We start from the raw sequence: 15,569 nt of genomic DNA, 5'->3' as shown, positions 1-15,569 counted from the left end.
GATTTATTCTTGATTTCTGGTTAAGAAGTATAGACACACCTACTCCAAAATCTTTCCTATCACCTTGCTAGGATTTGTTTGCTGTTAGAGGCTTTGCTTCCCAGAGACTTACAGAGTACTGACCAGTGAAGATAAATGGTAAGAAATAAATGAAAAAATCAGATGGAGATTGGAAAGGACACAGGACACAGATAAGAACAGGAACTGAATCATTGTGTTCTAGCTGATAGGGTTTTGTGAGAGGATGCTGTAATAGCATCACAGCTTGCTTTTCCATCTGGAGTGGCAAAGGTGCCTTTCAAAGACAATTCAATTACAAATATCATGAGAAAATAAAACAGCAATCAGAAACAGGGAGAGCTACTTCCTTCAGTTTTCCCACTATGCCAGCAACAAATTCTCAGAAAGAGAAAGGATACATAACTAGAACACACTGAGCCTCTTTCCTATTTTTGTTTCTTAAACTCCATGTTATTGCATGGATACCTGGGATTACAAGGCAAGTGCCACATGAAATGAAGATTCCCTTGTACTGAAGTGTAACTGAATAGAGAAATGGGGCTCACATTCATGTTCCCTCTCCACATAAAGGTATTGGGGACAAAGACTAGAGCATTTACTTCTCCTTTTTATAAGCTCTTAAAAGCTATCTCTCCACCTCTTACAGGTGAAGAACATTGTACAGCACTTTCTTAACTGTGCTGTACTTAATAGTCAAACATGTTGGTCAGCAGCAGCAATAGTTTGCCAAAAAAGACATTTGCACTTACATGTTTAACAAACAGGGATCCCAGCTTTTCTGGATCTTCAAGGCACTTCTCCAACTCTCCTAAAAAGAAGCTGAACATAAACAGAATAAACACTTCTTTTTTTTTCCTGACAGCACACACTATAGCAACAGGTAATTGCAAGGCAAAGTAGTTTTACTGCAGGGCAAGAGACTTTTGTATCCCCTATCAGCAGCACTGGATATTAATGTATGTCCAAACTGACAATGATAACAGTGTAATATTTCAATATAGCTTTTTAAAAGGACTTACTGATGAAAAAAATCCAGGCATTCACTAATAAAATTATTAGATTTCATATATGTTGATTGAAAGCTTTCCCCCTTCCTAGTATGAATGCTTGAGATACTAATATTGCCATGCTAACCACCCCTAATTCATTAGACTTTATTGTTAGAGAGAAAGCAATGTACAAAGTTCTGTCAATACCAGAGATCGTCAGTTGAAGTACTTGCTATATACATTCATACATATATATATATATATATTTATACATATCTTTCTTTAAAGCACATCTTCACACCAGCATTTGTAAGCTGTAGTTACATTTTCTACAACTCAAAGCACAAAACCAACTGCATTTACCTTGTACCTGAATATTTGATGAAATAATTCCTAAAGTCAGTCTAACATTTTTTAGGTACAATACGTACTCTCTGTGCCAGTCATAAATCTGGTGAATGTTTCCAAACACAATCTTGTCTTTGCCTTTCATATCATCAGGTACGCCATCTTCCTTCATAAGTGCCATATAACCCTGCAACAGTCCAAGTGAATTCTCTGTGAACATTCTGACTTAAAAAAAAGTGAGCTGTCTTTCAATCCCCCCTTTTTCCCAGAAGATATCTAAAGGCAACAACTTGCTTGGGACACAAAGCCAAACTAGAAAACTGTTCTGCAACACAGCAAAGTATAAAGCACAGACACAGTGCTGGAAAAATGAATTCACTCTAATTTAGCCTGCATGAACTCAAAGCATGAAGGAAGCTTCCACAGGCCTTTTCCTTACTGCCTGAAGGAGCTGCAATGCCTTGCTCAGCTGTTCCTGAGTAAATGTCAGAGCCACTGAAGTGGCTTCTGTGCTGCTTTGCTCTGTGTCTCTTACTTCACTCACACTAACCCCACACCAAAGTGCACTGAGGAGGAAACTGCCCATGGGATTGCACTCCATGGACTACTGCTTGCAGTATGAGCAAACCAAACACAAAAAGATTAAACGTCAATTCTGTTAGCAAGCATTCTCGCTGCAATAAAGTTCCTCCTACATTTTTCCATAGTCCCCTTAGTTTTGGTGTACACACAGCTTTCTCACTGAGCAATTCTACCATATAGTTAGATTTGGAGTGTTTTTAAATTTTGTACTATTCATGCAACTCTATTCCTCCTTTCGTTCCCTAGTAGTTCTATTTCTAAATAGCCAGGTCTGCTTTTGGTTTGCCAAGCATATGTTTTGATGTCCATAATTTCCATCAGAAATGTTATTCACAAAAATGTATCTGTTCACAGACTCCTTAATAGACCCTTTAAATACTGTACAAACACTACCACAATGCTGATGTTTTCTTTCCCTGCCTGCCTTCAAAACAGAGATTAAGAATTAAATTTTATTAGGCTAAAATTCACTGTCATGCTCATTCTTTCTACTCTTCCAAATGCATTTTGTTGGTAGCTGAAGACTGAGGAGAGATATGTGATGTTATCTCATTTTACAGCAAGGCAGTCTAGGAAGTGTAAGAGAAGCCTAGCAGCAGGAGAGGAAGGAGGACTTTCAAATCTTGGATAGCTGCTCTGTATGCTGAGGTACAATCCCTTCTTTTTTTTTTTTTCCAGTTTAGATGTGTTAAACCCACTATCTACTAGGATAACATCAGGCCAGAGGTAGTGAAAAAAAAAAAAAAAAGGCAAAGAACTACACTCCTCAAAAGAACAAGATGAACACAGTAACAGGAAAAAAAGAAGTAAAATCTGATGTAGTATTTTAATACATTAAAAGCTTACAAGAGGGAAAACTCAGAATGTAAACTTTCACATTTTTAGTCTCTTCCCGTGTTTCGTTTTGAAAAACACAGTGAGGTTCAAGCTGCATAGCTGGTTAGTAACACGTTTTTTAAAAAAGAAGAAATCAAGAGAATTAAAAACATCATACCTCAACTACATAGCCCAGATCTCGCACGTAATCTCGCTCTGTCTCCACTAATTCCTGTAAGACATAGCTAGAGTGGAAGGAAAAAAGTGAACAAATATTAAAAAATGAAACAGATTTTTCAAGAGGATTAATGGCATACAATTTTTTTTACGTTTGCAGTCACATATGTTTGATAGACAGAACTGAAACGGAAGAAATCATGTACATTGGTTCTTAGCAAGATACTGCTTTGACTTTGAAACTGGACAAGGCTTGCTTCTGTTTATGTAAAGTCAGATGTTTTCTTAAACGTGACATTAAACATTTAACTATTGTTTAAAATAAAATGCTATTATGTCTCTGGTCTGGAGACTCTTAGCTATACTGACGGTTATTTATACACAAAGTTTAAAAAATTTGAAACCAGGCATGTTTTTATTCTACCATGGTAACAGTTTACTGCTACATAGAGAAATTAAGTATGGGTTGGAATAGAATGAGGGGAATGAGTATTTTTTTCAAGCCTAATACACCTTTGGACATTTAAAGATCAGCATCTTCCCAAATAAATGAGAGTGACATGCAGCAGAAGGCAAACACAGGTGTGACTAGAATTAAAATCACAGATTGAATGTCACAGAGAAACGTGACCACATGCTTGACATCTAATACAAGTCCTCCCACTTTCAGACTAACAGCTTCTGCTGCCAGTTCAAAATAAGCATCGTAAAAAAAAAAAAAAAAAGAAAAAAAAAAAAAAGAAAAAAAAAAAAAAAAAGAAAAAATTATAAAAAAACTGGTCTTACTGTCGTCTTTTTAAGGAGCTGGATTTCCTTTCCTCCATCTCATCTATAGGTGACGAGGAGGATAGAAGGGAGTTATCTGAAGGGTTGAAGGATGGACTGCTGCTGTCACCTTGATCTACCAACAAGGAACTTGGACGGTCCTCCAGAGCCTGAGAAGGTATTCAAGACAGTTAGCAACGATGATTCATTTCTCATTTATCCACAAGACACTTTACAAGCCAGAGTATATGGCAATCTATGGGAGATCAATTCCTTTAATGGATCTTGGCAAAGCAAGTCCCAAGCCTCCAGGAAACCAGGCAACAACATGACTTTCCATGATAACCAAGCCTTTGAAGCACACTTGAGGTGAGAGCCTTCCCTTCATAGGAAAATAAAGGAGCTGAATTGATTTGAGCAGCAATTCTCCTGCTCAGGATGCAAGTACTTCTATGGTGGGAGCAACACAAATGTGTCTTCATGGCCAGGGATTAAATTATATTACTCATATTTGACTTCTGGCACATACAAGTTACTTTCAACAATAAATAGGACATCTTTTAAGGAGATTTTTATGATGTTACATTTTTAACTCAAGAGAAGTGGCGTTCTGTGTCAGATGTTTTGGTTATCTTATTAGCTAGCAAAAATAGCATCTCACTGAAGAAAATAATGACTTCTATACTGCCAGTGTTCAGATCCAGAGCTTGTTCAGATCCTAGAAGAGTCCCTGTATCCTCTTCCAGATACACTATCTACCTTGCATGAACTCCACAAGCTTCTGTTTGTATAAAAGATGAAGAAACAACAGGAGGAAGTAATACGAATATCTTCTATGAAGTATTCATTGGCTTTCTTTAATTCAAGCCCATAACCTTGGATCAAGCTACAGCTATGTATCACATTTTCCTTGCATGTGATACAGCCTTATTGCAAGGCACATTTACTTCACCAGGGTGGGGTTCAGCTATAATCTTTTTTCTTTCCCTGCAAAAAGCAAAAACCAATAATGATATGACTAGCCCAAAACCCAGGGGAAGCTGGACCTTGGCTAAAACTGTGAAATGAGAACATCTCCCCCAAGGGGTAATGCGTGGATCATTGAGTTATATCCACTGCTAGGCAGCCTGAAAGACATGGACTACCAAACTTTCCATTTACAAAAGACTGTTGAATTCTCTCACAGATTACTTTGCATTCACCCTTCTGGTGCAACAGAAGTAAAAATCAAAGTTAATACCCAAGAGAGTACAGTAATTATTTTATGCAATAATGTAATTTTCTCTGAATGAGAGATCAGAAAAAAAAATTCCAGTTCTGAAAGTCAAAGCTGCTTCAATTTAGAATGAACCTGGAAAATATCAAGCTCTGATAACATGGGGCTGCCATGCTGCAATTCTTTGCAGTTTTCACAAAGGCCCTTCCTATTGAGCCCAAGATGGGCTATGCTGCAAAAGCTGTATCAAAAGGTTTTGAGGAAATCCAGAATTGCTGAGGGAACTCTTGAGAGCATATAGGCCAATCTCAAACAGGGTCAGATGGAGAAGCTTTTCCCAGACTGGGTCAAGCTGGATTTTTATTACAAAGGGCCTCCCTCTTATTATGCATATAATGAGAATCTTCAGGAACATGAAAACATTAAAATATGTCAGTGACAATCTTCAGAAACATAGAAAATTGAAAATATGGAAAAACATAGGAACCTAAAAAAACTGACACAAATTCCTCCTACTTAATTTGTTAGCAAGGATGAGGGGAACTAACATGCACAATTATGTCTTTACTGCTTTACTTATTTCTTCATTACCATGTTGTCTGAAGAGTAATTAGAAAACATAAATATTTCTGTTATTAGGGTTACCTGCTTTACTAACCTCATAAGATTTGCAATAGATTTAGTTTCAGGGATTCTTCTCATAAAGGTCCATTAGTCTAAGACCCTGGGTGTCCTTGCATGCATTCTACTAATTGAACATTTTTTTCTGACTAACATACTTAATATGTCAGTAGAGCATACTTAAAAAAATTTCTACCATCTCCTCTCTTCCTCTTATTTACTGCTCTTTGCTCCACTACATTTATCTATTCAGTAAATGTTTTTACAAAACAGTGTGTACAAAATGATCCCATACATCAACCCAGAAAGTGACTTTTGAAATAAGACAGCAAATTTTAGGAGTCAGTGTAAAACATGCAGGTTTTCTCTGAATAGCAAGCTGGGACTGAAGACACAACTTGTTTAGAGACATGCACCTGCTGGTCAGTCTCACCATTTTACTTTTGACGAGCTCTTCAATCGCACTGACGAGTTCTGCAGCGCTGGGCGTCTCGGAGCTTGTCGGCCGCACCAAGAGTCGAGAAGATGTCTGTGCAATGACACAAAGCAAGGAGAATCCCAGAGTTAGCCCACTACTTGCTCATGGATCATGAGACTTCCTTCACTTCTCTGTCAGACAATGGTACCTGACAGGTACTGTCAGTGTCATGTAACACTAAAAGCATCCCTTCCAACTTGAGCAGCTGGAGTTGGAAGGTTCAAGTAAACCCCATAGAAGTTAAATGCTGGGATAAAAATTCTTGTTCCTACATACAATAGAAGTCAAGGAAATCAAATTGCTGATAATTCCTGGCAAATAGCTATGAAAATTGCCTGAGCTGACCCAACGGATAACAGTTTGTTAACCTACATTACTGCTGCTCAAACAAAGCAACAACTGCAGAATACTAAGAGAAATCAAGAAGACTCGAAATAAAGGAGGAAGCATTATTATGTTAAGAAAAAACACACCAATAACTCAGGGGCATTTACTTTTCTAAAAGAGCTGGAATATATTGCCCAGATTCAGATGGGAAATTGAGCTCACCATTCCTTGTGCCATCCATTTTTCCCAATGGTATGTGTAGAGCACAGAAGATCTCTGGCCTCATAAGCTATAAAATGCCAGTTTATAGATACAACTGAAGGTAAAAGGTGTTCACAGTAAAGGATTCTGGGAGAAGGCCATTAAATTCAGTCTCAGTAATTTGCAAACAGAGTTGTTTGCATATTACATTTATCATTTAGTAACTGGAAAGTGGAAACAGGGTGTAATATGAACTGTACTTCATATTATGAACAGCACAGTGAACACCATGCAGCACAGGGCAAGCTGTCCTGCAAAAGCTTCCAACAAAGCAGACAAAGAAACAGCACAAATAATGACTAAACACAAGAGGTACTGCTCAAATCAAGCATGGGTGTAACAAGACTCCCCATAAGTAAACACAAAAAGAATATACAGATTTTAGGTAGTTTGCCTTGTATTTGCCTTATTTGGAAAGGAAAACGGGGGCTGGGTAAGCAAAGGAAATACAGATAACTTTAAACGGAAAGATATGGGAACTGAGCCAAAGCAGAGACAGAACACAAGTCAACATAATGCTGCATCAGAGTTTACAGAAAGAGAAAACAAAAAGCAAAAATAATTAGTTTCATATTAACACAACTGATCTTGAAACTTTTCATACTGCTTATCCAAAAATTAAATGCAAACAACTTGTAAACTGCCACCAAATGCAAATCCACGATGTGTGCAATGATTCTGCTGAATGAGAGAATGAATATAGTGTGCAGATGAGCTCTTTGGGGAGAAAAGGTTGTGCTATTTAGTGCTACTAGACAAATCAGCATGGCCTAGCACATGATGTTTGCATGCACACCAAAAACTGAGCAATCCCACAGGTTGGCCTGTCTGTTAGGCAATTTACATGCTCCTGACATCTGACTGTTGACCAGGTTTTCCACAGCTATGCCTGTATGTGGATTTTCACTTTGGATGCAGAGCTCAGTCTTAAAAAACACTGTCAGTATTGAAATCAGGTTGTGGTTACAGTCTCTTTTATTGCTCTGTTGGGGTATGTGGGATGTGAGGTAAAACTTCAGAACTGTGATTTCCAGTACCTGTGGTTATACCACATATAGTCTGAAAAAGAAGGAACTGCATAGATAAAACTCCTTGCTGACTTTCCTGATGATACACTCAGGGAGCAGAATACATCCGTTGCTCAGAAAAGAAGGGAAAGCTCGAGGGAACAACTGAGCTCATGCAGGTATGAGATGCTGCTAGGGGCCCGCAGCAGGCTGGGAAGAGAAGGAGAAACCCAGCAAACAGGGAGTTTCCAGCACTGAGCAGGAGCTCTGGAGAGGAAGAAATGCTTGCAGGGAGGCAGAGATGAATGCCAAGTCTCTGAGGTCAGAGAAAGGAGGAGACATTCCTTGGGATCCTGCATCCCAAGAAACCACCCAGCAGGGCAGGAATGTGAAGGACTCCACCCAGAACACAGACAACTGGGAACTTGTTTGCAAGCCGTTTATTAATCAGTAACTCTATCAATAGAGCCAACTACCTTCTCCTGGGTAAAACTTTGCTCTGGCTTCTCACTTTTGTGCTCCAATAAAGCATTCATTTTAGCTGCTAGAAGTTGGTGGTGAATGGACTTCAGGGAGGCACACACAACCTCCCAGGATGCCCCATGAGGGGATCTTTTGCCTCCCACCATGAGGGATAAACATTGCATAACAACACATTGCAGAAGAATCACTATTTTCATGCTTTGAAAAGTTATGGTATACTATTAACTTTACCAAGTTTTAACTTCTCTGAAGTCTTGTCTAAATGTAGTTGCAGCTACTTTAAAAACTGTCCTAACATGTTTTTACTGAAGTGGGTGCAACCTTTTAAAAAGTTGTCCTGGTTTTGGCTGGGGTAGAGTTAATTTTCTTCACAGTGGCTGGTATGGGGAGCATTTTGGATTTGTGCTAAAAAAAGTGTTGTTAATGTAGAGATGTACAGAGCCAAGGTATTTTCTGCTTTTTTGTACTGCCCAGCTGGAGATGAAGTTGGAGGTGCTTGGAAGGCTGGGAGGAGACACAGCTGGGACAGGTGACTCTAATTGACTAAAGGCATGTTCCAGACTATGTGACATCATGCTCAGTGTAAAAAGTGGAGGGAAGGAGGAGGAAGGGGAAGGACATTTGGAGTGATGGCATTTGTCTTCCCAAGTCACTGTTAAAATTGATGGGAGGCCCAGCTCTCCTGGAGATAGCTGAACACCTGTCCATCCATGGGAAGCAGTGAATTAATTCCTTATTTTGCTTTGCTTGTGTGCATGGCTTTTGCTTAATCTCAATCCACATATTTTCTATCTTCTACTTGACCCATTCTCTCCCTGATCCCACCGATGTGGGAATAAGCAAGCAGCTGGGTGGTACTTGGTGGCTGGCTGGGTTTAAATCACAACAGCAGTGAAAATAAAATTTACTGGAGATGGAAAGCTACTTAAAGAGTCTTTCTCTACTGTGGTACAGGTCTGACTTTGCACCAGAAATACACAAGTAAGCAGACACCAGCTTACAAGCATATCCCTTCACTTAAGTGTTCTTGCTATGTATGTATGAAATTAATTTTCTGTGGAGAACTTTTTATAATATTTGTATATCAATTGTTTTCTGTCACTGAAGGAACATGCAAATACAGCAGCTCATTAGTAAGAGCTTAAACATATTTTCACCAACATTATTTTAATCTTATTTATAAATCTGAGACTGTTCTAGCAAATAAACATTCTCTCAGCTCTGATGGCTGGCCTATTTTTGCTTGTTTTGTTTCAGGGGTATTTCCCAATATATTAACTCTTCAACTCATATGTTACACTTTGTCAATTCACAAAACATGTAGGAATTGAATACACACAGAGTATAAGAACCAGCCATTTTGATCCTACAAATGACAGCTTCAGGGATGAGTGAGATTCCCACCGAAACACAGTGTTTATAAAAGAAAAAAAAAAATATAAAATAAATAAGATCCACTAAAGTTATGAATAACATCTGCACCACTGAGAACAGAGAGCAAGCAATCACAAAATCCACTGACAATATTCAGTGCTGTAGATTACAAAGGTTAAAAATTTTAAGGAGCAAAATGGCAAGAAAGCAATAATGTGCATTTCTGCTGCACAAGTCCAGATTATTTCCATTTTAAACCCTCTATTTCCAGACTTGATACTTGCCCCTTAAATGTCTGATCCAATTTCAAAACTGAAATGAACTCTCTCAATGCATCAACATCGTAACATTAAAAAAACAGATCATACACAAGTAAGATTTTCTTCATGTAGATACTACCTACATCCACTGTTACTACCAGTGCAAAATTTTTACCTTCAATTTTAATGTGCCTTAATTTGTAAAAAACAGATGGATTATGTGCTGGTTTTGGCTGGGACAGAGTAAAATGTCTTCACAGTAGCTGGTATGGGGCCATGTTTTGGATTTGTGCTGGAAGCAGTGTTGATAATTCAGGGGTGTTTTAGCTATTTCTGAGCAGAGCTCACACAGCACCAAGGCCTTTTTTGTTTCTCACCCCACTCCACCAGTGACAAGAATGGAGGGGCACAAAGAGCTGGGAGGGGACTCAGTCAGGACAGCTGACCCCAACTGACCACAGGGATATTCCAGACCTTATGGCATCATCCTCAGCATATAAAGCTGGGGGCGGGGGGACATTTGGAACAATGGCATATATGTTCCCAAGTCATTGCTACACGTGATGGAGCCCAGCTCTCCTGGGGATGGCTGAACACCTGCCTGCCTATAGGAAGTGGTGAATGAACTCCTTGTTTTGCCTTGCTTGTGTGCATGGCTTGTGCTTTACCTATTAAACTGTCTTTATTTCAACACAAGAGTTTTTTCACTCTTTCCCTTCTGATTCTCACAGGCAGAGTGGAACACTGTGTGGTGCTTAGATGCTGGCTGGAATTAAACCATGACAATTATTACCCGTATTTGGTAATTCCTTTCTCTTAGGCATCCCCCCCTTTCCTCCCCCCACCCCCCAAAAAAACACTCCACAAAAAGCAAGAATAACAAAAGGTATGATTATAAAACAATTAGACTCTAATCACTAAATAGGCATCACCCAAAATGATGTAAATCATCCTGTGAGCACACAAAGTGCTATCAGAAAAACCTCTACACTTGTACTTCTAAAATAGAGAAGGATTCAATTCATGCTCTTTTCAGAGAACACGCTTTTAAAGTTGTCTAGAGGGCAAAAATGACTACTTCTGTCTACCATGAAGCTGTACTATGTACATTTTCAAGACCTTTGAAAACAGAAGAAAAATCTGTGCAAAGAGAGGTTCTCTCATCATTGAAGCCTCCCTCAGCCCTGCTCCTACCTTGTCATCCTGCGAGTCGGGCTGGAGAAGGCTGTGTTGCTGAATTGCCATGGGAGGAGGCAGTGGCACAGCATCTGCTCCCTCCTCACCCTCCTCCTCTCCGCAGCTCTGCATGCCTGAAGAGGATGACTTGGACAGAGTGCCACTGCTCAGCCCCTCGTTCCGACCTCTCTGCAAATAACACCAAAGTGTTCAAGCTCTGTTATCTCAACAGCATGATGCTTGTTATCACATGCTCGTTTTAAGTCTATTCTGTAGTTTCAGAACAAGTCAAGATGCCAAAGACAGTTTTCAATGTCTGGTAAAAGCAAAAGAATTCAAATACTAAGAAAAATACAATTCAGCTGAAATTTACTACAGAAGAGTGTTATCAAAGCCATGCTTGCTTTCCAAGTTCAGTTCTGTAAAGAGAAATCTGTATCTCTGAAATATGTATCTTGCTCTGTATCACAGCAAGGCTTCTAGAGGACATAAAAAACCCTATTACAACATGAAGTATTTAATCAATTATCCTTTCTGTACCCCACAAGGAACTCTGATTTCAAGTACCCAAAGTTCAATGTACTGATCTCACAGGATAATTTATCTACCTTTACAGAAAACAGCATAGATGGTTATTGTTTTTTTCCTGACTTTAAATCTTTCCCTTCACTCAGAGAACTGCAGGATAACAGATACTGCCAAAATGATGTTACAACTGCAGCACAAGAGGGTCTCTTTCTATAGCCTGACATTCAAGGTCAGAGGCCAGTATTCATTCCTAACCAACATCTCTCAATTCATCATGCTGCCAAGTCTTTGGTCTTTCCTTTCCCTACACTTAATGTGGAACTTCACTAGTGCTCCAAGTGTGTAGAAAAATATGTTGGGAGGACTTAAAAAAAAGCAACAGTAAATAAAAAATTGGCCAACTGAGATCACTTTTCTGTATGGTAAGTACCAAAACCAATAGTCAGAGTCAATCTAATAAAAGGGGATAACATGTACCCAGCTGTGCCCTTGGAAGCAGCAATATGACATTCATTTCAGCATTAACCATAGGTTAGTAACAGAGAATTTGGCTCTTGTCTGCACCTATCGGAGGCCAGCTTTTTTCATACATGAGACTTTGAAGGAAAGTCACATGTTTGTGAGAAGAAGGGAAGCCTTCAGTAATTGTCCCTGCTGTTAAAATTTGGAACAGTTCACAATTTCCTTCTCTCCAATGAAAACTATGCATATTATTTAACTACTGGTAACTGGCTTGCATTGAAGAGCTGGTAATTTTTCTGTGCTCTGACTCTTATGCAAGGTGCAATCAGAGCTTAAAGCAGTTAAGCAGCTCTCCCTATACTTTCCCTGATCCATTGACAAGAAAAGCAAAGGAAATAAAAAATGATCTGATTATTCCCAGGCCTTGATGCACCTTTACTCATAAAGCCACTTTCGAGTAAAGCCAAAGGACAAGTTTTTATTCTCCCATTTCTCTTTTTAAATTACAGGTGCTTCACTAACACTCTCAAGGGCACAGACTGTGCCTGGCGCAGGACTGACGCAGAGCACAGGATGAGCACAGGGCACGTAACGCTTTGCTCCCTGCTGGACACTCAGGTGAGGAGACCTTCACCTGGCAGCATTTAATGCCTTGGAAAATATACTCACAAGTCTGGGGAAGCTGCCTTGAGCACTCACCTCTTCAACAGTCTCGTCTTGTGGGGTGGCTGCGCTGTCGTCGGAGTCCTTCTGAGAGCCGGCATCAGCGCTCTTGCGGACCTCCCTGCTTTTCTTATGCTTGTGGGCCAGCTTCTTGACGTGCCCGTCAGCTTTGCCGCTGCTGAGGCGCCTCACGGGGCTGGTGAGCCACTTCCTCAGGGTGTTGCCAGGGCGCTTGGGGCCCGGGGAGCTCTGAGCTCCGATCATGTGCGGCTGAAGCGACGTGACGGAAGCGGGAGGACTGGCGTCATTGCTGGAGACCGACAGGGAGTCTGCAAAAAAGAGCAGGAGGACCACTCTAAAGCTGAAGCACTGGCAAGTGAGAAACAAGGCCAATTGATGCATGTAATAATGCATATGGAACTGAATTTGTGGACAAATCAGTGAAATGTTTTTTTGAGGTAACCTGGCCTATAATGACAGCGCAATATCAGTGTTCAATGCTGCACGTGGCCGTCCATGCATAAGCACCATTGATGTGTTCAGAACAGTCAAGCTTCATTAAGTCACTCCTGCCTCAACTATAATTCCTACTTCCCACTGCTGATACTTATTTGATAGTGAATTATACTTTCCATATGTCATGTAACTTTATGGAAGCATATGCTTGTTTTATCTTTTGATGTTTATTGCTTTGAGCAAAGACATGAAGGGTAACAATAATTGCCTCAGTGAGATAAGCAAATCATTTTTCAAACACCAATTTAATTACAAATGCTCCAATTACTTTTGTTATTTCTATATTTCCTCTACCCTTGGGATAGAGGGAAGAAGAAACCAGAAGACAATTAAATGTCTGTCTTTTGCTTAAATTTTCTCTGAGTTTTGGCTTTGTTTTGTTTGTTTTTTAAAAAGGCACAGAGCAATGTTTAAAAGCCCATTTGCTGAAATCTCAGGATCAGCAGTAGTTCTCAGCATGACACTCTTGAAATTCTGTAAAGAAACAAAGGATACACTTTTTTCAAGCCATAATTAAATGTGCATGAGGTCAAAAACACTTTCCCACCAAGGTTCCTGTCACTTGACCAGGACTGTATGCTTATGACGAACACCCAGTGGTTAGCTATTGTGAGACTAGATTTCTTTTTTTCCCCATGCAGCACAATGCTGTTTCCCCCAGCAATTCTCTTTTTCTAAAAATACACTTTTTTTGCCTTTTTTTTTTTGGGAGGGGGGTTGTGTGAAGTGGGGGCCTGGAAAGATTCTGGTACCACCACTCTTAAAAACACTGTCTACCACTAGTGTATTAGCAGGACTATCCTAGGTTGTTAAATATGAGGTTTTTTTTCCCCCGTGTATGCACTTTTGGAGACAGTTTACATAAGGATGACATAAATAATGTTTTGTTGAATGTTTCTACTGCTGGGAGTTAAATGCAGTGCTTGTGCTTCTTCTTGAAGCTTGTCACAGATGTTCAGGTCACCTCTTCTGGCAGCTTTTCCCAAAGAGGTGTATTGCCAGTCTGACCAGAGATGGTTTGAATTTTGCGGAATAATATGGTGATGTAGGAATACACTTCATCATAAGCATCCAAATGCTTGGATCCACACACAAACATGAGAGGCTGTTCCGTTTCCACAGAGCACTAAGTGTAAACGATGGTTTGGAATGTTGATGGAGAAAGAGACGTAAAATGTGGATATAAAAAGTTAGGACTTTTTATTTTTTCTTCATGTTCAAGCTGTTTCACAAAGGTTACCCTTTCCCTGGAATCCAAAATGTGATCTATCATGCTGTTTATGAAAATGTTTCTCTGTTCCAATAAAACCCATGGCATGTCACCATTAAGATACACCAGCTCTGGTGCCAAGAACATTTGCAGCTTATACTTTATGAACACACACATCATAATTGCTGCTAACCACCACTTTCATCATGTTTCCACAAAGCTGAAGATAGGCAAACTTTAAAAAGCATGCTTTCAGTCTAACAAGCTAGCTGCTAACTCTTTACACCAAGTCACATCTGCAGAATTATTTTTCAGCAACAGCTGTAGCTGTTGTGCATACAGGTGAGTTCACAGGGTGCCAATAACCTGGCTTCAAGGCTTTAAGAAATAGGTATTAGCAAAAAAGCAGATGCAGAGCAACACTGGCTGTCTTTGTCTCCAAATCTTGGGAGAGCAACGCTAAGAACTCCTACATTATTTTCTTGCTGAAGTGGAAAGCATAAGGAAGAAATTAATTATCTATAACAACGGCTTTAAACTTGCAATCTGAGTATCTCTCAAGGCACTGGGATTACTGCTTAAGGGCTCTCAGCACATATGCAAGAAAAGCAAGCTTACTAGCCATCAGCATCCACATCATGATAGATTTTTTACTTGATCAAAAAAACACTAACCTGCTTATTAAAGAAATTCCAAACAAAACTTGCAACCATCTGCAAACTCTCCACAGGAATCCAAACAATCTCCTATTAAACCTCTGTAAGAATTTAGATTGACTGCTCTTTCACCAAACTTATCTTTACCTTCACTGTATCGTGCATTTAATTATTATCAGATGCCTTGTTTTGGAAATCACAGCAAACATCAGCTGATAGGTATTTTAATAAATAACCTTCTGCTACTCTGCTAGCAGACTACAGAAGATGAGAAAACAGCGGTGGTGTTCTTTTAAGGAAGTTTCTTAAAGCACAAACAAAACGCCTTGTTTCTGAAACTCCCAAGCCTGAAGATGTTATAACTACTCAGCCAAATTTTTCTTTCATTTGTATATAGTTTTCCTCTCAATAACAGTTCATACAAGGTTCCTTCCACACAAATAAAATAGAGAACATTTGCTCGTTTACATAAGAGGAAAAAGTAAGCCTTCACAGAAGTTCACCGTGTACTGTTTTATATTTTTATATCTGTTGCATTTCTTTCCTTTGCAACTACTCCTATCTAACAAAAAGGCAGCATGGTGGTGCAGTAACTGATTGCATACAACTGACTTCTACATAAACATGCCTATT

The 15,569-nt window shown here is 39.5% G+C and overlaps 1 protein-coding gene across 2 annotated transcripts in view; it reads right to left on the bottom strand.

Annotated features, from left to right (window-relative positions):
- TRIO (trio Rho guanine nucleotide exchange factor) overlaps positions 1–15,569 on the bottom strand; it is a 244,848-nt gene that overhangs the window by 22,203 nt on the left and 207,076 nt on the right. For both annotated transcript variants that reach the window (XM_056483314.1, XM_056483315.1), the window contains exons 35-41: positions 12,591–12,883; positions 10,920–11,090; positions 5,969–6,064; positions 3,720–3,868; positions 2,935–3,001; positions 1,442–1,545; positions 771–840 (exon numbers count right to left, since the gene is read on the bottom strand). In XM_056483314.1, coding sequence (XP_056339289.1) covers positions 771–840; positions 1,442–1,545; positions 2,935–3,001; positions 3,720–3,868; positions 5,969–6,064; positions 10,920–11,090; positions 12,591–12,883 — 950 coding nt within the window. The remainder of the gene's footprint in view (positions 1–770; positions 841–1,441; positions 1,546–2,934; positions 3,002–3,719; positions 3,869–5,968; positions 6,065–10,919; positions 11,091–12,590; positions 12,884–15,569) is intronic.

Source organism: Oenanthe melanoleuca, chromosome 2, assembly GCF_029582105.1.
Source record: "Oenanthe melanoleuca isolate GR-GAL-2019-014 chromosome 2, OMel1.0, whole genome shotgun sequence".
Classification (NCBI taxonomy): Eukaryota; Metazoa; Chordata; class Aves; order Passeriformes; family Muscicapidae; genus Oenanthe; species Oenanthe melanoleuca.
This window is presented reverse-complemented; position numbering and strand designations above follow the sequence as displayed.